Raw genomic sequence first — 17,500 nt, forward strand, 5'->3', positions numbered from 1 at the left:
TCTGACGTACATCTGCTTCCACTCCACCATTTGCTGCAACAACAGACCCCAAGTACTTAAACTGATCCACCTCCTCAAGTAACTCTCCATTCAACATGACATTCAACCTTGCACCACCTTCCCTTCTCGTACATCTCATAACCTTACTCTTACCCACATTAACTCTCAACTTCCTTCTTTCACACACTTTTCCAAATTCTGTCACTAATCGTCCAAGCTTCTCTTCTGTGTCTGCAACCAGTACAGTATCATCCGCAAACAAAAACTGATTTACCTCCCATTCATGGTCATTCTCGTGTACCAGTTTTAATCCTCGTCCAAGCACTCGAGCATTCACCTCTCTCACCACTCCATCAACATACAAGTTAAACAACCACGGCGACATCACACATCCCTGTCTCAGCCCCACTCTCACCAGAAACCAATCACTCACTTCATTTTCTATCCTAACACATGCTTTACTACCTTTGTAGAAACTTTTCACTGCTTGCAACAACCTTCCACCAACTCCATATAACCTCATCACATTCCACATTGCTTCCCTATCAACTCTATCATACGCTTTCTTCAGATCCATAAACGCAACATACACCTCCTTACCTTTTGCTAAATATTTCTCGCATATCTGCCTAACTGTAAAAACCTGATTCATACAACCCCTACCTCTTCTAAAACCACCCTGTATTTCTAAGATTGCATTCTCTGTTTTATCCTTGATCCTATTAATCATTACTCTACCATACACTTTTCCAACTACGCTTAACAAACTAATACCTCTTGAATTACAACACTCATGCACATCTCCCTTACCCTTATATAGTGGTACAATACATGCACAAACCCAATCTACTGGTACCATTGACAACACAAAACAATCTCACCAAACATTCAAGTACAGTCACACCCCCCTCCTTCAACATCTCAGCTCTCACACCATCCATACCAGATGCTTTTCCTACTCTGGTTTCATCTAGTGCTCTCCTCACTTCATCTATTGTAATCTCTCTCTCATACTCATCTCCCATCACTGGCACCTCAACACCTGCAACAGCAATTATATCTGCCTCCCTATTATCCTCAACATTCAGTAAACTTTCAAAATATTCCGCCCATCTTTTCCTTGCCTCCTCTCCTTTTAACAACCTTCCATTTCCATCTTTCACTGTCTCTTCAATTCTTGAGCCAGCCTTCCTTACTCTTTTCACTTCTTATTCTCTTCATATGAATGACCCAATCCCTGACCCCACCTCAGGTCAGCTGCCCTCTTTGCCTCACGTATGCATCCCATGTAAGGTAACACATTTTGAATATGTCTTGAAGAGAGGTAGAATGACTAGCTCTTCTACCTCTTCCTTATTCCTCTCTTTAGAGGATGCTGTAGCCACAACTGTTACCATTAGTTAGACACCTTACACTGGTGAGTTACTTGATGGAACACTTTCTTGCAGACTATGTCTGCCAAGAAGAATTTCCTCTAGTACTAGTAAGCAATAAGTGTCCGCCCTCCTTATTCGCAAGGGCTAGGTAACAGACACCAATAAAAAGTGAGAATCCCCGAATACTTGCAGCCCTAGGTTGGGTTGACTCATAACCTAACAACTCACTGCCCATTGCCTACGAGTGGTTGAATAACAAAATAAGTAACCCACTGTATTGCCTAATATTGTTTTTACTTGGTTTTTATCACAGTATAAGTATTGTGTTAATGAATGAATACATTTCAGTAAGTGTACAGCATATGTACAAATGACTAAGTCATCACCACACTTATATGTAAATAATGTACTGTATCAACAAAACACTTACGTTTCTATCTAATATAATGCTCGTTGATACTGTAATGTATATTACTGTAGAGTTCTATCACTACAGTACAATTTTCAATACGTAAGTGTTCGTTGTTTTCAGCAGGTTGACTAGCACCGTTCAAACTTACCGTACACATAGACTATATTTACATTACTACTAAGTATGGTATTTTAAATACAGTACTGTACTGTACAATAGTTAATATAACAATAATTAATAAACAAACAATAAAAATTAAAAGAAAAAGTATCAGTACAACACCACTAACAGTTTACATACAATGTTCTATGCAGTAAGTTTGAAGCATGATGTAACTCTTGAGCTGTCGATTGTTTGGCGCCTGGAGTAGCATAATGTACATACTATATCATTTTATACTAAAAGCACTATAAATACTCTGGATAGTTTTTTTTTTTTTTACATCACAATGTGATTCTGCACAAAGAGGAGTGAAGCAGACTATACACATGCGAGGAGAAACAATGCAAGACTGAGGCTGAGTAAGCGAAAGAAAGGGTGTTGTGCTGTCTGGAGAGGGAAACTGTGCGAAGGATGCCGGGAACAAAGGACTCCAGTTGATTTGAAATTGTTGCAAAACTGCAAATATGTGAATTTTTATTCAATATGTTATCTGAATGGCCACTTGGAAATTAGTAGGGAAGGGATAGAGAGAGTGCATGGAGGTTGGGGTGTGGGTGAGAGAAATGATGGAGGAGAAAGAGTGATTGATTTTGCAGTGGCTTTTGACCTAGCAATGATCAACACCTTCTTTGAGAAAAAGATTAACAGACTGATTACTTACAGTAGCGGTGGCAGGGAGAGCCGGATAGATTTGCTGCTGTGTAAGAGAGACCATCTGATGGAGGTTAGAAATTGCAAGGTGATAAATGGGAGAGTGTAGCAGCGCAACACAGGTTAGTGGTAATTGATCGCAGACTAAGGAATTGTAGAAGAAGACCCCCAAATGATAAAGAATCGTGGCAGTGGAATGATGAAGTGCAAGAATTGGTAAAAACCAAGAAAGAAGCCAAGAAGAAGGCAGATCTATCAGGACGAGAGCAGTATAAAGAAAACTATAAACAGGCAAAGAAAGAAGCAAGAAGAGCGGTAGCAAAGGCAAAGGCAGAGATATTAAATGAAGTCTATAAAGAGATGGAAACACCAGAAGGAGAGAAGAAAATATTACGAATTGCTACGGCCCGAGATGCTGCTTCTAAAGAGCTGACACAGATAAAGCAAATAAAAGATAGCAATGGTATAGTTCTAGCAGAAGAGAATGAAATTAAAAGAAGGTGGGAAACTTATTTTGAAGGACTATTGAATGAGGAGAACCTAAGAACAGTAATTGAAGGACTCCCAGAAGTGGCAGTTACCATAGGAGTGACTAGAAGAGAAGTAGAACAAGCAGTAAAGAAGATATAAAATAGTAAAGCCACAGGACCGGATAATATACCAGTAGACGTATGGAAGAGTCTTGGAGAGGAAGGCATAGATATCTTAAGGGACCTGACGCAGAAGATATTCAATCAGGAAAAGATGTCAGAGGAATGGAGAAGAAGCCTAATCATTCCCATCTATAGGGGGAAGGGAGACATCCAGGAATGTGGCAACTACAGAGGTATAAAATTGATAAGCCATACTATGAAAATATGGGAGAAGATCATTGAGAAGAGACTCGGTGATGAAACAACAATTGGTGAGGAACAATTTGGATTCATGCCTGGAAGAGGGACTGTAGAAGCAATATTTGCTTTGAGGCAGATGATAGAAAAACATCGGGAAAAACAGAAAGGATTACATATGGTCTCTATTGACATGGAGAAGGCATACGATCGAGTACCATGTCAGGAGCTGTGGAGATGTATGAGAGAAAAGGGAGTCCCTGAGAAATACGTAAGAATCACCCAAGATATGCATGAGAGGGCAGAAGCAAATGTTGAGAGCGGTATAGGCCTAACAGAAAGTTTCCCAGTAAATGTGGGACTACATCAGGGGTCTGCATTGAGCCCTTACCTATTTGATCTGGTCATGGATGTAGTAACACAAGGTATTTGAGATCAGTCTCCATGGTGTATGCTTTTTGCTGATGATGATATACTGTGTAGCACTAGGCGAGAGGTAGTAGAAGAGAAACTGGAGGAATGGAGAAGAGAAATTGAAAATAGAGGATTGAAGATCAGCAGGAAAAGGACAGAGTATTTGGAGATTGAAAAATGGGAAGAATGGGGAAGTTAGTTTACAAGGAGAGAGATTGAAAAGAGTTGAAAATTTCAAGTATTTAGGATCAACAGTTGCAGAGGATGGTGAACAGGGGGCAGAAATAAACCACAGAATACAAGCAGGATGGAAGAATTGGAAAAGTGTGTGGAGTACTATGTGACAGGAAAATAGGGGTTAAGTTGAAAGGTAAAGTACACAGGACAGTTGTGAGGCCGGCAATAATGTATGGAGCGGAGACTTGGGCAATAAAGAAGACAGAAGAGAAGAAACTGGATGTGGCAGAGATGAGAATGTCGAGATGGATGTGTGGGGTGACAAGAAGAGATAAGATACAGAATGAGGTAATTAGGGGTACCACAGGAGTTAGTAAACTATCAGATAAGATCCAAGAAAGTAGACTGAGGTGGTCTGGTCATGTCATGAGAAGAGATGAACAGTATATTGGGAGGAGAGTGATGGAAATGGAGGTACAGAAAACGAGAAGGAGAGGGAGACCAAAGCGAAGGTGGATGGACTGTATCAAGGATGACCTTCAATCAAAGGGATTAACCGGTGATGAAGTGTGGGACAGAGGTAGATGGAGAACGCTGGCCAGAGACATCGACCCCACATAAAGGTAGGAATAGATGCAGACAGAGAAGAAGAAGATGATAAGGTTCCCTGTATCGCGAATTACCGAATCCTCTAATATCGAGGGCAGATTGTAATACATATAAAAATTTCTTATCTCTATTCCTGTGGTTGGCCTTCACACTGCCATCAGAAGACCCCCTAAAAAAAAAAAGAAAGAAAGAAAAAAACTATCCAAAACAGAGCAGCACTGAAATCCTGAATTTGTATCAAAAATAAAGATGGCAAACTAAAGCTAAAGTAATGCGTAATACAGTACTCCACAGCATTAGTTGCTCATATCAACGAACCAAACATTGTAGCTTAAAATTGAGTTACAACGATTTATACAAGTACCTTATGTTTTCCTGTTTGTAAAGGGGAAAATATGGTAACTCTGGACAGTTGTAACCTGAGGACCTCCTGAAATGCTTAAGTGACCTGTAATGCACTACTCCATGGCATTAGTTTCTCTTCAAGATAGCATGTAGTTCATTGTTTTAACAAACCAAAAATCATTGCTTGAAATTGAATTACATGGATTTTTTTCAACTACCATATGATAGCCCGTTCATAACAGCGAATCGCCGTAACTCGAGACTCATGTAACCCGAGGACCTCTTGTAATAGCAAAGTAGGCGACTACTCTGGAACATTGGTCGATCCAGGAAACCACCCAAGGGCCAGTCATGGAAGAGGATTCCATGGAAGCAGACTCAAGGGATGAAAAGACTGTTCCTTATGTACTGAATCTCACCACAGTAAATTCTGCCATCAAAGTAGAGACTGCAGGATTGACAGGAAAAGGAGATACGCTCAAACCATCAAGTTTGTAAAATTTTTGTAGAGAAAGAAAGAGGTAGGATCTTACTCACTGGCTAGATTGCAGTGATTTCTCTGGCCCACAGGACTGAGAACTCCTCTGTCAAAAGCCACAAGAGCAATTCTAACAATGGCACCTCCATAGACATGGTAGCCTTCCCAAGCTCATTGCACTTATGATATGAGTGTAAGAACGTCGACAAAAGAACACTTGGTCTCAGAAGTCCACCTCTGCTGGCAATGGACTGAAGTCAAGTGGGGTGTTGAAAACCAGAGACTTCCTCCCTCGCAAGAGAGGAAGATTAAAAAATCACCTTGGATAACAGTTCTTTCTTCAAAGAGAAATCATAATCCAGACTGAGAACAGAACAAGGAGCGTACTGTACTCTGAAGATTTGAAATTTTTTTTTCATTAGGCTCTCTTGGTCAGACACAGGGTCTAGCTTAAGAAAACCTGAAGAGATTGAGAGGCTCCTAATCAGATATCTGCTGCCCATTCAGAAGCAGAAGTGCCTTTGGCACTTACGTCCCTAGATACTCATGGAGTACATAATTTTACGAGCCTGTAATACGTACTGGTGAGCAGGGTATTGAATGGCATGCATGCCTCATGTTAATACCAGTCACCGGGCGGCAAAGGGCCTTGTTGCCAATCGTGCATAAGCAATGGAACATTTAAGTGCTCTTAAGACCACTATAAGGGGTCCTAGGAGATTAGGTGTTCTTGTTCCTGGTTGCAAGTGAGCATGGGAGCTTCCAGGAGAGTCAACAGGCCACGAGGGAAAGAAAAGAAACGAGTGATCAAAATCCCCACAGTGCAAGTGTGTGGCAGTGTCTACTGTGACCCACAAGTCAAGAGAAAAATAATTATCACAAGACAACCATCATACACTGTCGATCACAAGGAGACATATATTTCTCATCACGCTTGCGTAATGCAATGATTTGTGGCTCATAAAACCAAGGAGACTGATCATCAGATTCACAGCGAAAGCTGCCTTTTATTCTAACCAACAGTGCGCATGCTCATTCTGGCATGGGACTGATCCCCGATAGCTGGGGTGTTAGCTGGAGAGAGATTGTTCAGTCTCTTGTGCAACTTCAGTTAATCAGTCTAATTAAACTTCTATGATGACTTCTTGTTCTTAAAAGAAGTCGCATCTGAGGACTAACAAAAAAAGACACAGTGAGGGAGAAAGAACTAGAAGAGGAGGAATGCAAAATCTTCTTCTTGTCAGCCTTCTTTGGAGTCGAGGTCTTGGAAACCTACAATGGTGCTTTGCAAGGAGAAAGAGACAACAAAACCCACATCAAAATTAACACAGACAACACCAGCAGGGTCCATGCCCTTCAGCACCTCCACAAGTGAAGCAAACATCAGAGAGAGATGGCAGGATCAGCCGCATAAATCTGGCAGGGGCAAAAACCTTCTACTGCCAACAGAGCACCAGCAATGCCTAAGGAAGGCCAACTTCCTTAGGTTCAGGTTGCTGTCATTATCATACAGCCACATATGGCAAGAGGATGACTGCAAAGGCACAAGGCACAAGGATGATTGGATTAATGGGAGGATTGAACATAAACCTGCCATTCAGAAACAACTGCATATCCTTGTATTTTTAATTTGATTTATTCACGTTTTTCCAGACACAACACATGTCTGCATCATTATCAATCTATTCTTAAAAGAGAAAGCAAAAATAAAGCAGCCAAAATTTGAGAGACAGCAAGTGTAAGTAGATATGTAATGCTTGAAGATCAAGTCAAAAGTCCTAATCTTGCTGACTGACAGGTGAGTGGGGCTTCCATGCCATCTGCTGGTACAGTAGGGTCCCGAATTATGCGAGAATTTGGTCGATTAATGACCTCGTGTGAATGGAAAATCGCGAATTTCGAAACACACAACTAACAGAAATAATTCCATTGTGGCCATGGCAACCAGCAATTTGCCTATTCAAATGTGTTTACTACCCATTTCCAATACTTTCTTTGTACTATACTGTATTTCTTTATAATATCAAATTGTTTTTGTAAATAAATAAAACATTTAATATACTTTAAAGTTCTAATAACTTGAAAAATGGTTAAAATTACAACCAGGATAGGTGTAAACACCATATATTTCCCGTTATAACACAACCCAAAATACAGACAAATTTTAATGTTTGTCATATCTATTGTATAATACAACTGGTGAATAGCAAAACCATCACTCTATAGACTAGCTTGTTGTATGATTGAAAATCCAGAATTATCAAAATAAAGGCGATTTTATATCATGCGTTTCCTAAACACGCTAAAAAGCACAATAGAAAACGACAACCAATGTTTTGTTTACGTTTATCTCTGATCACAACGAAGAAACAGACGCATTTATACATCTGTGTTTTTGAATTGACAGCAATTTTACCAAGTATAGATTATATGTTGAATTTGTTATTACCAATGTTCTAATTATTTTTTATTAGAACTTTCAAATAAATGAAATGAAAGCCATTTATGAAATGTTTTTCTTTATGATGCCGCCTGAAACGGAAACCTTCCATTTGTTTACGCTCCATCTTCGATCATAATAAACAAACGAATGTATTAAACACACATGATCTAAGTCATAACTAATGATATTACAAACATTTAGTAAACATTATGTTATTACAAATATTTTACTTACCGTATCCATATAAATTCCTAAATTCGTAGCAAGCTGGAAATTTTTTTTTCCTTATGCGTTTAATCCACAATAGCAAACTGCCGCTAATGACAGAGTGATAACTTACGATAATTCTAAACTGTTACGAAAGATAATTGTCCTTTCCATATCCAAAATACTTTTCCTAACTTCAGTTATAAGTCAACTTGTACCCACCTCAATTATGGATCCATATGCAAAAAAGGTAAAAGAAGAAAGTACTAGGCCTATTTCTAAAGTCACCGAACAATTGAACAATTAGGTTACCGCTATAACGTTCGATGTGAGAGAGAGAGAGAGAGAGAGAGAGAGAGAGAGAGAGAGAGAGAGAGAGAGAGAGAGAGGGATGGTTTTAAAGTACTAAACAATAAATATGATAGGTTATAACACATTGGTGTTTATGTAATATTAACTGTATAGATGGTTTGAATAAGTTAAGAAATGGTGTAAACAATTCTTTGTTATTGTATTCGCGCGGAAGCTAGACATCAGCTGATGTGATCACAGCCAAAAGTAAAACAAAAATAAGTTAGCAATACTCGATTTTTAAAACACACCCGAAATTTAACAACATAAGTACATGTTTTATTATAGCGCAATTGACATTTAAAGAGTAAAAATTTTCTGGAATAGAATGGTGTTTCCTAAAAAATAGTGGTTTGCGGACGAAATCGGTTACCGTATTTTAAGCTATGATTGAAATGGATGTATACACGGTATAATTTTTTCGTTTTGTATTTAATTGACACTTCAAGAAAACCGATTTTGGTTTCTTCATCTATTTGTAAGTATTGTATAACGAGAGAGAGAGAGAGAGAGAGAGAGAGAGAGAGAGAGAGAGAGAGAGAGAGAGAGAGAGAGAGAGATTATGACGCAGAAGGTTACAGACCTAGAACAGGGGAGGATGAAGGTGGGGGGAGTGATGAGATAGGCTGGGTGGACTCGCAGGGGAGACGGTAGGAGACGGGGGAAGGGGGGATTTGGTTGCCAGTGGCTAAAAATAGATTCTGAAAGACGGTAAAGGGAAAAACGAATCCCATCTAATAAACAGAATAAGGAAAGGGAATAAGATCCAGAGGAATAATAGATATAATGGAATGAAAATGACTAGATGGTGTTAGTTGTGATAAGAATAATTTAGATATTTGAAATAAGAGTGTCTGAGGAGGTATAGAAGGAATTCGTGATAAATATAGAGGAATATCAAAGGATACAGTTAGTTTGCATTAAAGGGTTTGTTATCGTTTATCGGCAGTGAATAGCCTAAACTTCGGTAACGAGTCGTCAATATTTTGTCATATTTTAAACAGTATACATTTGATTTGCAAACATTGGTTTTGTAGAGTAGACGGTAAAATAAAATCTAGAGAGAGAGAGAGAGAGAGAGGGGGATTTCTGCCATCAAATCCCCCCCCCTCTCTCTCTCTCTCTCTCTCTCTCTCTCTCTCTCTCTCTCTCTCTCTCTCTCTAGATTTTATTTTACCGTCTACTCTACAAAACCAATGTTTGCAAATCAAATGTATACTGTTTAAAATATGACAAAATATTGACGACTCCTTACCGAAGTTTAGGCTATTCACTGCCGATAAACGAACCCAGTTTACTCGTGAAAACCTTGAACGCCCAGAGGGAAAAATAAGGCTTTTAAATATACTGTACTAAACAAAAATAATGCTTTAATATACCATCATTAACACTACCATTACAATTATCGTAAGGTTAGAGAAAGATAAAGATTGCCGAGAACGTAACCACATTTCTGTTTACATTTTGTCAGCTGGACTCGCACAGTTAACAGTTGATTTCATTGTTGATGTGGAATTTTATCCTTAAATAGGCTATTCATTATGAAATTATGTTAATGAAATGTAATGTTGATATTGTTTTGTAACATTTATTATAAATCACCGTATTTAGGGCTACCAATATACTTAAAAAGACAATAGATTTGATACATTTTGTAGTGCTTGACTCGCGAACTTTGAACAGCCTCGCAGATACAGAAAATTTATTTTTGAAAAATAGCGATCGCGGAAAAGGGGAATCGTGTAATTCGAACACGCTTAATTCGGGACCCTACTGTAGTTAATCTACCACGTTAAATTTTCACGGCCATTCCAAATTGGCTAAAGTCATAACCCAATTAAATGAGGATGGTTTGTAATCATGTAGGAACAATGAACAGATTTGAACATTGCTATTTATACAAAAGAGAAAATAAAAAACTTACATTTCCTTTCTATGTGAATCCATCTAGCAAAATTTTTTGCTTGGGTCAAAACAGACAACACTGAAGGCTGAGAGGCAGGATATCCATACGCTTCGCACAATTCTCTTTCAAAATTGAGCGTCTCTTGAATTGTGCAGCAAAATGTGTCGTCATCATACTGAACTTCCGGTAGATCGGAGGCTAATTTCAGGACTACCAAGCGAACTAACCCTCTCATGAATTCCACCTATGTAATAAATGTATTATTCATCAAAAGGTATCACAAGTGCAGTCTAACTGTAAACTACCTTACCTTTAAATAATAATCTACAATTATAATCAAACAAAATGAATGTAGTTTTACTATGACTAATATTCATATAACAACAAGCAAACAATAATTATCCAATGAACAATTAAATATAACCCAACTCATCATACTCAATTCTTCCAAATTAAGTTTTTGTTCTTTTACTGCTTAATATTAATACTGTAATATTCTGAATTTCTTGTATAAATTTTCTCTTTAATTCCATAAAAAGTACAGTAATTGATATTGTTATGATTTACATACTTTCATAGGAAAACAGATGAATATTGACTTTAATATTGCAGGATTCTATGCAGCTTTATAAATTGTTAACTCTTTTGACTTGACATACCTCTATTAAGGCAAGGAATTACAGTACTTCGACACTAACAAATTCATTAAAAACTATTAACTGAAGATTTTATTTTAGCTATGAACACAACTACTGGAATCTCTAACGTCAGCTTTCTAAAAGATTTTTATAGATTATAATTATTGCATACGATAAAGTTCTGAAAACACAGTGCACTTTCAATATTTTTTTATGCAGTGTAATATTTACATGAAAAACACAAAGGATTCGATTTATGAATTTGGAAAATATTGAAAGAAAATTCACCGGCTGAACAAAAATGTTGTAGTTAGAAGAGGTTGGACAGCAAGAAGGAAAAAAAAAAGTAGAAGCTGAGGTAAATAAAGAAAAGGGATACAAAGCAAGTGCAGTCATGAGACGAAGGAAAGCTGCTAAGACCCTTAAGAAAGGCCTACAGTACACCACATGGAGTGCATTGACAGCACTACCCCTTAAACTAATGAGAACTTCCTTTTCCAAGCAATTAAAATGAACTTGGATTCTTACCTAAGAAAGTTTGTTATAAGACTCTCAAAGACTAGATTCTAAATGTATGTAACAGTATACTGTAGAAAAAATTATTCAAATATCCTAGAGTTCAAAGTCTTAACTAAGTAGCATCAATAAACTATTAAATAACTTGAAATAAAGCTAGGTGTTTATTCATTAGATTATCTAACATTGCGATAAACCTAGACCACCAAAATTCTTGGAGAAAAGCTAGCTTTTCCATTATACATCTTCCAAAAATCTTTTCCAGGGATATTTCCAACATCTTTCGTTTCCAACTTAAGACATCTGTACAGATAGATTAGAATTGTCTGTCCATGAATTTCATCTTTGTCTGTCACAATTTACTCAAGATTGACATTCATTATACAGTACATTTAAATTTCCTTACTCTCAAGAGACTGAAATTTACGCAAACAATGACATAAATTGAGTCATTCATTATACTAAAGTAATGCCCAAATGAAACTTGGATATACAGAGTACAGCATTTTATCAAACATATGAAAGGAAGGGATAGGCAATCCAATGGCCTAGTTTACTCAGACCTGAAAGAAGCAATTGAAAAGGGGGTGGGAAAAATAGGAACCATAATACTGATGGAGGTAAGTGTGTTCCCTCTTGACAAAAATAAAGCTGTAGGTCAGGAAAAATGAAACTATAAAAGAGTTCAACTGCTTGGTGGGAAAGGGGGAAAAATGTCGCAAAAATATGCAATCTGAATTATTGATTTTACCACAATGATAGCAATAGGCTACCACAAGAAAGGAAAAATCGTATTCCTTGATTCCAATAAGATACAATATTACCAAAATCACACATAAAAAGTAATTGTCATTTTCCTTAATCATAAAACTCCAAGTTCTTTACCAGAAGTATGAATTTAAAGCTGGAGCCACCATTAGAATTCAAAAAGTTTGTTACAACTACCAGCAGGTGGCGGGGAAGCTCTGCCTACCTGTCTATCAACAAACTAGCACTTTTAACCTTTAGGCTTGAGACTTGCAGTGTAGTTAAATGTTTTAAGGTCACTCAGGAATGACAGAGGGAAGGGACAATGACAACGCCCTAGAGACTGACCATACATACATACAGTATGATCAAAATCCATGCCCTTTCTCCACCCAAGCTCGGACCAGGGATACAGGCTACTAGAATTTGTCGAAAATGAATTCCTCCATCAGAGGGCTGATAAACCAACATGGGGAAACAACATACTAGATATTGTACTAACAACAGGAGAATATTTAGTATCCTTTGTCTCGGTAGGCTAAAATATTGGCAAAAATTACAACAGAATAGTTAGGTTCCAGGTAAATATTCCTCTTCTAAAAGAAAGTAAAATTATAAAAAAAGTTAGAATACAGACTGGGTAACTGGATACATTTGAAGGAATACACCAAGAATTTAGAATACGATAAAACAGGGAACATAAATATACACAATGAGACTCCTTTGTAAAAATGTATAAAGAAAAATGAGCAAAATATACAGCATAGAAAAATTTTACCAAATGAAACTCCCATAACCCAAATAGTTCAACAGAGAAATAGCCAATGCAATAAGAAGCAGAGACAGGAAACATAAATCAATGGGTCCACAGCCTTTAATTCGTGAAATATCTGAGCACAAAAAGTTAAGCAGAAATATAGATAAACTAGTTAGAAATGCCAAGATTAATGAAGAGAAAAGAAAGAGCGGCTTCAGGTAGTAAAGAAAACCTAAAAAAAAAAATTCATACGTAAACAGTAGAAAAGCAATCAAAAACAACATTAACCCGTTAAGATATTAGGAGGGTAACCATAGCAAATGATTTGGAAAAAAGCCGAACTGATGAATGCATATTTCACAACTATATTTACTAGGGGAGGATCAACGACCCTCCCGGACTCAGCTATCAATTATGAAGGGCAACAACCATTAAATAGAAACACCTTTACAATGGAAGATGTCAAAATGAAAATAAAGGGCACCAGGTCCAGATGATATTCATGCAAGAGAGATCATAGAACTAGAAGAAGAGATAACCCCACACTTTTACAAAATGTTCTGAAAGACACCCAACAAAAGAAAGGCACCAAAAGGATGTAAACTAGGCAATGTTCCTCCAATCTACAAGGGACAAAAAGAAGAAGCTGGAAACTACAGACCTGTGTGTCAACTTCAGTTCCTTGCAAAATTTTTTAATCAATTGTAGTAGATTCAATAGTAGAACATATAGAGAAAAACAATCTTCTGATAGAGAGCCAACATGGTTTTAGACAAAAGAGATCCTGTGTGACAAATCTGTTGGAATTTTTGCACAACATGTTTAGCATTTATGACAAAAGCAGGGCAATGGACATCTTATACCTAGACTTTCAAAGGCTTTTGACAAAGTTCCTCATAGAACATTAACGGTCAAAATTAGAGCACTAGGCATCATTGACAAGTCAGCTGAATGGATCGAAGATTGGCTATCAAGAAGAAAACAGAGAGTTGTAATCAATGGATAAGGTTTAAAGTGGGCAGGTGTTAAAAGCGGAGGACCTCAAAATTTGCTGACGATACTAAACTAGGCATAAATGCTGCGAACTCCGAAGACGTAGAAGCCTTCAGAAAGGATCTAATGAAGCTAGGAGAATGATCCAAAAAATGGCAAATGCCTTTCAAATGTGGGAAATGTAAAGTTATGCACATAGGTTATAGTAACCCACAATAAGATTACTCACAGCTGAGTAATGAACTAGAAAGTGTGGACCAGGAGGAAGATCTCGGTATTATTATCAGCAAGGATTTGAAATTCACCAGAGCATAGAAGCACAATAGACAGCACAAAAACTAATAGGCTACATAAAGATACAATTCAAATGAAGAAACAAAGACACTGTACTAGAGCTGTACACATCACTAGTAAGACCCCACCTAGAATAGGGAGTCCAATTCTGGGATCCAAGTATTCATAAGGAAATAGACAGACTGGAAGCAGTACAAGCTAGGGCTACCAAACTAGTTCCAACACTAAGGCAATTTGGATATAGATCAAGGATGGAACGTTTGAACTTATTTGATCTAAAAACTTGATGACTAAAGGGACAGTCAATAGAGGCATTCAAAACTCTTAAAGGAATAACAACTGTAGATTACAACAATCTATTCCCATTTAGCATAAATTAATCCAGAGGTAACAGATACAAACTGAAATTGATAAGATACAACACCACTCTCAATGTGGCGATTTTTTTACATACAAAATAGGCTGGAGGAACGTAGAGAGTAGAGGTCCCCTTTTTTGTTTTGTTTCTTGTTGATGTCGGCTACCCCCCAAAATTGGGGGAATTGCCTTTGGTATATGGATGGATGGACAAAATAGCAAATACTTGGAATAGACTTCCCGCGGATGTAATGAACAGTAACACGGTAAACAAGTTCAAAAATAATTTAGACAAGATCATAAAAACTCTCTAAGTGCTTAAACTAAATCACTCTACCAAAGACATTGATTTTTTACAAAAATCCACATTTTGAGGTGACACTCATAGCTGAAGTGATCCCCCAAAATCTGCCACTAGTCTTGGAAGCACTGAAATCATATCAAATTGTAAAATCCCCATTATGATATGTTCACAAAATTGAAACTGACAGATGGAGAATAAGCTATCTGAAATCCATTGAACAATAGAAGAAAAATATTTAGGAAGAAAATATAAAATGAAAATTTAAATACACAAAAACATTAAACAAGTAATTTACCTTCGCAGATGTATTTTTATGGTCACACTGGTTGAGGACAGATTGTATGCGAACGTTCAGGAAACTTTCATGGGCTGCAATCCACTTGAGGACTTGTGTGAAATACCACTCTGGATTTTCTCTGCTGTTGGTGGCTTTGCTGCCAGTGAAGTGGTACAGAAATCGTACCTGTTAAAACAAAAGAACCACTATCAACACTGAAATTTAAAGAATAATTTGTGGATCTACTATATATAAAATTAAAGAATACTGCTATGTAAATGCATAGCAGATCTATTTTTGCAAATTAGCATCTTCGTATGAAATCTTTTGATTGAAACCTAAAGAAATTTTAGAAAGGTATACCGTCAATTGTATAGTATATACTGAATATAACTTTGGTGACCATTTACCAGTAATATGACATTACAGTGAATATATAGAGTACAGTGAACCCTCGTTTATCGCGGTAGATAGGTTCCAGACGCGGCCGCGATAGGTGAAAATCCGCGAAGTAGTGACACCATATTTACCTATTTATTCAACATGTATATTCAGACTTCTAAAACCTTCCCTTGTACGTAGTACTGTTAACAAACTACCCTTTAATGTACAGAACACTTAATGCATGTACTACAGTACCCTAAACTAAAACAGGCACAAATATTGAAGGCAATTTTATATCATGCGTTTCCTAAACACGCTAAAAAGCCCGTTAAAAAATGGCAACCAATGTTTTATTTACATTTATCTCTGATCATAATGAAGAAACAAACTGGAGGTAGAGCTTTGCTTATTACCCAGACATATTTCCCATACTATTCCCTTAGAACTACATCACATCTTCCTACTTTAGATACAGTAGGGTCCCGAATTATGCGAGAATTTGGTCGATTAATGACCTCGTGTAAATGGAAAATCGCGAATTTCGAAACACACAACTAACAGAAATAATTCCATTGTGGCCATGGCAACCAGCAATTTGCCTATTCAAATGTGTTTACTACCCATTTCCAATACTTTCTTTTTACTATACTGTATTTCTTTATAATATCAAATTGTTTTTGTAAATAAATAAAACATTTAATATACTTTAAAGTTCTAATAACTTGAAAAATGGTTAAAATTATAACCAGGATAGGTGTAAACACCATATATTTCCCGTTACAACACAACCCAAAATACAGACAAATTTTAATGTTTGTCATATCTATTGTATAATACAACTGGTGAATAGCAAAACCATCACTCTATAGACTAGCTTGTTGTATGATTGAAAATCCAGAATTATCAAAATAAAGGCGATTTTATATCATGCGTTTCCTAAACACGCTAAAAAGCAGAATAAAAAACGACAACCAATGTTTTGTTTACGTTTAACTCTGATCACAACGAAGAAACAGACGCATTTATACATCTGTGTTTTTGAATTGACAGCAATTTTACCAAGTATAGATTATATGTTGAATTTGTTATTACCAATGTTCTAATTATTTTTTATTAGAACTTTCAAATAAATGAAATGAATGCCATTTATGAAATGTTTTTCTTTATGATGCCGCCTGAAACGGAAACCTTCCATTTGTTTACGCTCCATCTTCGATCATAATAAACAAACGAATGCATTAAACACACATGATCTAAGTCATAACTAATGATATTACAAACATTTAGTAAACATTATGTTATTACAAATATTTTACTTACCGTATCCATATAAATTCCTAAATTCGTAGCAAAGCTGGAAATTTTTTTTCCTTATGCGTTTAATCCACAATAGCAAACTGCCGCTAATGACAGAGTGATAACTTACGATAATTCTAAACTGTTACGAAAGATAATTGTCCTTTCCATATCCAAAATACTTTTCCTAACTTCAGTTATAAGTCAACTTGTACCCACCTCAATTATGGATCCATATGCAAAAAAGGTAAAAGAAGAAAGTACTAGGCCTATTTTTAAAGTCACCGAACAATTAGGTTACCGCTATAACGTTCGATGTGAGAGAGAGAGAGAGAGAGAGAGAGAGAGAGAGAGAGAGAGAGAGAGAGAGAGAGAGAGAGAGAGAGGGATGGTTTTAAAGTACTAAACAATAAATATGATAGGTTATAACACATTGGTGTTTATGTAATATTAACTGTATAGATGGTTTGAATAAGTTAAGAAATGGTGTAAACAATTCTTTGTTATTGTATTCGCGCGGAAGCTAGACATCAGCTGATGTGATCACAGCCAAAAGTAAAACAAAAATAAGTTAGC

The 17,500-nt window shown here is 36.8% G+C and overlaps 1 protein-coding gene across 1 annotated transcript in view; it reads right to left on the bottom strand.

The window, feature by feature from the left end:
• The window catches only part of Rint1 (RAD50 interactor 1), a 137,436-nt gene that overhangs the window by 68,758 nt on the left and 51,178 nt on the right, over positions 1-17,500 (bottom strand). Inside the window, exons 7-8 of the mRNA XM_068347018.1 lie at positions 15,263-15,430; positions 10,380-10,605 (exon numbers count right to left, since the gene is read on the bottom strand). Coding sequence (XP_068203119.1) covers positions 10,380-10,605; positions 15,263-15,430 — 394 coding nt within the window. The remainder of the gene's footprint in view (positions 1-10,379; positions 10,606-15,262; positions 15,431-17,500) is intronic.

Source organism: Palaemon carinicauda, chromosome 23 (assembly GCF_036898095.1).
Source record: "Palaemon carinicauda isolate YSFRI2023 chromosome 23, ASM3689809v2, whole genome shotgun sequence".
Classification (NCBI taxonomy): Eukaryota; Metazoa; Arthropoda; class Malacostraca; order Decapoda; family Palaemonidae; genus Palaemon; species Palaemon carinicauda.